A 7483-nucleotide genomic window follows, 5' to 3' on the forward strand; every position below is an offset into this window, starting at 1 on the left:
ATATTATACTAGTTTAAACACATACGTTTGACATCGCGACCGGTTAATAAAAATGTCCTGATTACCAATCGTTTTATAATTTCGATAGGCAATACCATTATGACAAGTGGATGCATGATAGTAGTGTGTTATTAGGTCATTGCCTCATAACTAATTGGGAAGACGGTGGTCACCATTCGGCGCTCGGTCAACAATAAAGATAACGATATTATATTTTGAGTATTATGACGAATTGATAAGCACAATATATCAGAAAAATAAACCATTTATTTTTCTTAAATTTGAATTAGTGAATTACAAATTATATAATTATATATTATAACCACAATATAGCTGTGAAGTATGAATTAGCTATCTAATTTATTGTTCAAATAAAGCTATAAATATCTATAAATTGCATTTTATATCAACTTTCAACTTTTCAAGTGTTGATTTGTTTGTTTAAGTTACGATACTTAATATATTTGAGAACATTAGTTCATATTATACTAAATGAAACGGTTAAAATATTATTTGTATTGACTATGGGTACTTATTACGCAGTTGTGCGTTTTGCATTTTAGACTATTGTAATAATGAATTCTGACAGGCGCATACTATATAATTGATTTATCGTATAATTATATAAAATAATAGTTAAAATATATTTTGGAAGTACTTATATTTTTATTGTAGAATAGCGGTTTGAGGCTGTGGGGGTTTTTATTAAGTTTTTGGTCTTAATATATTACTATATTGTGTAATTTTACAGGGATAATGTCTAAACCCCAACTTTTTGTAAAGAATAACCACATTTCCTTTCATGATCATTTTTCAAGTATTTCCGAGTACTAAGTACTACTCAGAATTATAATATTATTCGTTATTACGTATTACTTATTATTCACTTAAGTGCATAAATATACTTAACCTATACAAAATAATTACATCAAACGACCTGCAAATGTAAATTATCGTTTCCTACTCTGACGGCTGATCGACTTTCTCTATAGCGTAAATCCTATATTACTACAATTTCGCATAATATATATAATATTATTCATCTTACACTATAATTTCAGGAGTAGTGTTGTTGGATGTGTACAGTAACGATGGTGGCGTCATCGACGACGATGACAATTTGAGCATACCGAATTTTGCGCAGATGCATAAATACGTACCGGCAGCCTCCGCACTCGTTTGCATCGTTTCATTTTGCATATGCATATGTGTCGTAATTCAAAGAAGGTAAAAAATAAGTAAAACAAATAAAACGATGTACATACAATAAACAATTTAGTGCGATATACACACACACTTGCCCGCATATGTAAATAAATATGTAGGTATATAATATTATAATGGTATATATACGAGGAGAAAACCGATAACGTTATTTGTAGAACAAAATACTTGAAAGCGTATAACATACAAAAAATAAAATACTACCTAAATAGTATAACTATACATATATGATCATAAGAGTACAAGACCATCCGGTTCTGATATAAATACAGCCGGTGGTATTAATGCACCTAAGCGTGTATCGAAAACAAAATAAATATTAGATAGGTAATAGTATAATAATACGTAAACCCATCTCACGATAATCAATATCTATATTATTCAAGATAGACCGTCATCCACGTGCAGCGTGTTTCATATTTTCCGTCTATTTGGTTTAGGTACCGAATCGTGGAAATCGATCTATATACGTTTATTTTTTATACTATAAGACCAATAACGTTGCTTGTAAATACCTAAGTAGTAAGTAGGCACTTACTAATACAATATACAACCACATATACAACTAATAATATGCTAAGATTGTTGAGTATTGGGTAGACGGTCTATTAAATATATAGCAATATTACTAAATATTACTACCATTATTCAGTTTATATTATAATCGAGAAATTGATTAGATGCATGAAACATAATTTTAATTGAAGTTCAGCATTCGGGGGTAAAAAAGACATGCAGTCTATGTGATAGAGATGATAGAGTTCGATATGTTTGTTTAAAGTATGATACCTTACCTTTATTTTAGGACCTTATGTATTGGTTTGTATTGATGACATAAAGTAGTCGAGTTTCTTTTAAGTTATTTTAAAGACAGTGTATCACTGATAATATTTTTGATTAAAATTACCACTTACTATGTAAAATGATGACCAAGGAAGGAAAATTGAATAATTATATGTGTGGAGGAGGAGGGTCAATGAATTTCTAAAATTGTAACAAGAATATAGTGTATAATTAATGATATAACCGAGACTTAAAAAGGGAGATTTTGAATTTAAGAAAAAAGAGAAAATTGAGTGGAAAATTTTATTATTAATGCAGCACCTGCATAATAGCCAATAGGTATAATGTGATATTATTAGAATGAGAGATTGATATAATTTTACTTTGTTACTTTAGAAATTTATTGATAAGTTTTTAATTATTATTTTAATGAACAATGTATTTCCCAAGTAAATACTTTTCGTCTTATCCTCCCTCCAAAAAAAAAGCAAACAAAGTACCCCTATTTTTATATGTAATAAGATTTTTGAGATTTCTCAAAACGAGACAATGTATTATTCTCATCATGGTGTTTTTAATATCGTCAGTACTCACAAATAACTATTAAACAATGTTTACGCACCTATTGAAATATAATATTTAAAATCAAACGAGAAAGTGTATATTATATTACTACAGTGTTGGCCTTGTGTGCGTTTTGTTTGGACAGGAAAAAAGACGGGGCGCAGTACTCCCGACGGAGGAGGTCGAGCAGTTCAGCCGAAAGGAAATGCAGTTACGAGGTTGACAAACAAGTCGAATACACGACGTCTACACTTCAGAGAAGTAAAAGGGACGATTCGGCGGACAAGATGTCCATGGGTGGCGGTGGCAAGAACATCGACTACGACGTGTGTCCGTACGCAACATTTAGTGTGATGCAAACGACACCGTCCGGCAGCCGGACGCCCACGCACCACAGGGCCCTGAGCCAGACTGATTGTTACGAAACGCCCGACCACGTCGTACACGGTCTGCCGATCGACAAGTCCTACGGTGAGTAAAATTGTTGCCTGCACCTGCATCGCTGTATTATATATTGGATATTGGAATGTATCAACTAATATTATATTAGAAACGGTATTTTTAATAACATAAGTACTATATTATATAGATACAGCTTAAGATGCCGTTAAAACATAACGTCGCGAGACCGAAAAAAAATCCGTTTTATTCATAATATATAAATATCTAGACTCTAAAACTTTATTTATAATAAGTCACAGACCCCTTTTCGTTTTAAGAATCATAAGTCAATTAGTTGTGGACATACAAACATAAAACGACAACACGAAATACGAAAAGAAAATAGGTAACTTAGTTTTTCGCTTAGTAATAATTAAACGTACAGATTTAAGTATAAAATATGAAATCATAGGTTTTAAAATTTTAAATAATAAGTTAATTACACAATACACAATATTATCGGTATTTTAATAATACTTGATCGGTATTTTAATATTTTATTGCAATATGTATATATAATACAATTAATATTTTTGAAAGTAAGACTATCCAATATTCATAGTATCAAATCATTTAATCAAAAATAAGATAGATATAGGTACTTACTCATATTAATTTTACAATCGTCATTTTTTCTAACAACACTTTTAAATTTAATTAAGACGTAATATTTTTGAAATTAAGAAAATCATATATCTAATTAAATTAAAACTATTTTATATGTTCCAACTAATTATTTAATTGTAATTATTATAATAATAGCTCTTTTACTTAAAACAAAAATGAATGCATTTATGATTTTTTAAATTAACGGAATCAAATAATATCAGATGAAGAAAGTTTAACTTAGTTATCTATTGGCTATGTACAATAATCAATGATCGTATAAAAATAATAACTACCTATAGAGTATAGGGACATATAAGCATATAGTAAACCATACTTTAGTGCATATAAGTCGATGAAATTTAATTAAAAAATTATCTGTTTTAATAACTAAATATACCATAATATCTAATTAATATTATATACACTGATACCATAAAACATAACTTCGTTTTCTTTCGGAAAGATTCTACTTTATAGTAAGTATATTTTCAACATAATATGAATATGAAAATATGTTATATTATATTGGTTTTTGACGGTAACTACTAAAAATTAAATATATTTTATAAAGATTTCTGATTAATATTTATAAAATTCTAGTTTACTGTAAATAGTTATCACAGCCGAACAACTAACAACCGAAACGTCCAAAACCGTGTTTATGGAACCAAAATTTAAAAAATATAAATGTTTTTTTTTCAGAAATTTCGTACATATCAAATCAACAGACTCTTCCTCTGACAGCCGCCAAGTCGTCAGCGTCGAGAAAAGCCATGACCCCTGTTCATTTCTTAACAGACATGGACGACGAACAGTGTCGCAAAATCATAGCGTCCAACACAGTCAGAAAACAGAGCTCAGGTGATGATAATTATTAGGTATACTTTTTGAAGACGTCACGTCATGATGAACAAATATTGAAGTACCAATCTCAGACATACAATATTAACATACTGCGTGTTTAATAATAATTAATAACACTTAACAAATAGATAAAGAAATACAAATTTGTTATCGCCATAAAACGATTAGGTATTATGAAAATACGTAATAGAAAATATTTTAAATCCTTCTCAAGATATTTGAGCACAAAAAAATCATAAAGGTTTATCAATTATATCTTCTAATATAATGAGTAGATCAAATTGCTTCATACTGCAGCCCCCTCCTCATGCGCAACCACGCATCAAGTAGTATATACAGAGCAAGAGCAAAAAATATTATTTTTTCATTAAATTTTAATATGGATATGATATTATTTTCCATTGGGAAAAGCAGTAATCCAACCACATCACGTTTACCATGTTTCCTGTAGCAAATTTCATATACATTATACTTTAGGGCGTGAGGAAGTAGTTTTTTTGCGGTTTTGCATAGGTGGTAAAATTCTAATTATACAACACATCTATTTTTCATTTAATTAATTTTAGATTTTGTTACAATTTTAAAAGTATCAATGCTTAAATTTGAAACCCTCACCAATTATGTATTAATGATCATCAAATTAAAAAAAATATATATTTGACGATTTTTTGTAGTATGTATATTTTTGTAATGATTTTTTCCCCATTATCCTATTGGATTTTTAACCGTCAAACCAAGAATAGTTTTTCTATTATATTTCTTTTACACAAATAATAATTAAAAACATGTGCATGAAATAGGAAATGTTACTATTCGTACTTCATACATAGTTAGGTAATATCGAATAACTAATGATTGCTTGTGCATGTATATGTATCTATTTTATTGAGTTGCGCATTATGACACTGTCAGATAGCAGGTAGTATACAAGTTAAGTAGGTATAATAAATATTAAATAATAATATGATGTTTACTGACTTGTGATATCATCGAGATCGAGTAGGTAATGTTTTTGTTTATGTTTACTGAATATAATACGCGATTTCATTTTTATAGTTTACACGAATATTATATAGATTTAGCGTTTAGGATATTATATATATTGGACTCCAGGATATCTACACCAGCGTTTCCCAAAATGTATTCCGCGGGACAGTATCAAGGGTTCCGCCACATGTATGTGATTATTGAGAAAATTATTTTATATTATATTTGGATTATTTATATTGTTAAAAATTAGGATTTTAAATTATTAAAAAAAAGGGGGGTTACGCGAAACACAAATTATTTCTCAAGGGTACCGTAGTCGTAATAGTTTGGGAACCACTCGATTTTTTTCAAAAGGGGAGGAGGATATACATTTTTGACCATTTCTTAGAAGAAAAAAAGGAATTCTTGCAATTACTAACATGTGCTATTAATTAAAATAATATAATTATAAATCTTGTGCAGGGGGAATTAGTATAATATTACGATTTATGATGAATATTAGATATTACTTATTAGTTATAAATATAGGTAAATCTTGGCGTAAATCACCTCGTGATGGCACTGATGGCAGTAAATACGCTTCATTACCTACCTACTTTATTATACATTCTATTGCTACCAATCAATTTAACTTATATGGATAATTAAATATTATACAGAAAAAAATATTAAAAGCTTGCCAAAAACAAGTCAATCTGGAGGAAGGCGATCTAACACACTCACTCGCTACACCGTGAACATGTCCCTGATCAGATTTATTGATACATAGAATTATTAGAATTCCGTGTAATTTAGATAATATTTAAATATTTAATTAGTAACTTATGAGAAAATAATATTGAAAATCATTTTTATATTAAAATTAATAGCACTTAGGTACTATACAGCAATATGGAAAGTAAAAATATTATATTATTATTTTTTATATATTATATAAGTATTGTATTTTATTAATGTATTTACATATCTGTGTAATATACACACTGTTGCAGTGCCTATGCTATAAAATTACTTTATTATTTTTGAGAATTTATAGTTTGTAAAGAGGTTTTAACTTTTAGATTAAAACAATAAAATTAATTTTTACCTCAAACTAAAGCTATATTAGTAACGTAGTCGGTGGAAGTGCATCCCCCCCCCACAACCGAAATTTTAAGAAAATTAAAAAAATATTTCTATGGTTTATGAATATTGTTACAAAAAACAAAACTCATAACTATTGCATTCTACTGATTTTTAATTGTTATCTTTATTTTGTTAGCTTATTTGTTCATGGACAAAACTTAACTATAAAATATTGAAAAATAATGATTTATTTTAGAAAATTAAGTTTTTCGATAGCTAGTTGGTACTTTGATATATCATTTTAAATTTCCCTGGTAATTTTCTTAGCGCAAAGAAAAACTATCTAATAAACAATACTATGTGTCTGGAATTTTTTATTTTTGCAAATTAGAAAATTTTAACTTTAAACTAAGTTAAGTTACTTTTTTTTTAAAAGTTAATGAAAAAAATATGAGTAACTTTTAACTTAATTTAACTTTATTATTTTTAAAATAACTTAACTTAACGAGTTAAAAAAAAAAATCATTAACTTGCCCAGCCTTGCACATTTTACATTTTAATAGAATTTAATGTTTGAAACATACCTACCTAATTAATCAAAAACTTTGTAATAGAAATCATAACTAATATTTAAGAAAGAGCACAAATAATATTTTAAAATATTAAATGTTTGCATTTTTAGAATCAAGAGGAGTACGAAGACACTACAATTAAGATAATATTAAAGACAAGAAAATGTTGGAAGAATAAAGTACGAAAATATAAATCTGTTGGACCATCATAGATTTCTTTTATCATTAAACATGTTTTATACATAAGATATATATTATAATAAATTATGTTTCTTTTCATAATAATTATAAACAATGTTATATTTAAAATTTATTTATAAAAATAAGTTACATATTAAGAAAAAAAATACATAAAATAAAATAGAATGGCA

General features: G+C 27.7%; 1 protein-coding gene across 1 annotated transcript in view; it reads left to right on the forward strand.

The window, feature by feature from the left end:
- Positions 1-7392, forward strand: part of LOC113560413 (Down syndrome cell adhesion molecule-like protein Dscam2) — a 64662-nt gene extending 57270 nt beyond the window's left edge. Inside the window, exons 25-28 of the mRNA XM_026966276.1 lie at positions 1062-1227; positions 2717-3042; positions 4324-4482; positions 7223-7392. Coding sequence (XP_026822077.1) covers positions 1062-1227; positions 2717-3042; positions 4324-4482; positions 7223-7254 — 683 coding nt within the window. The 3' untranslated portion in view covers positions 7255-7392. The remainder of the gene's footprint in view (positions 1-1061; positions 1228-2716; positions 3043-4323; positions 4483-7222) is intronic.
- Positions 7393-7483: the final 91 nt, after the last annotated feature.

Source organism: Rhopalosiphum maidis, chromosome 4, assembly GCF_003676215.2.
Source record: "Rhopalosiphum maidis isolate BTI-1 chromosome 4, ASM367621v3, whole genome shotgun sequence".
In the NCBI taxonomy this organism is placed as follows: domain Eukaryota; kingdom Metazoa; phylum Arthropoda; class Insecta; order Hemiptera; family Aphididae; genus Rhopalosiphum; species Rhopalosiphum maidis.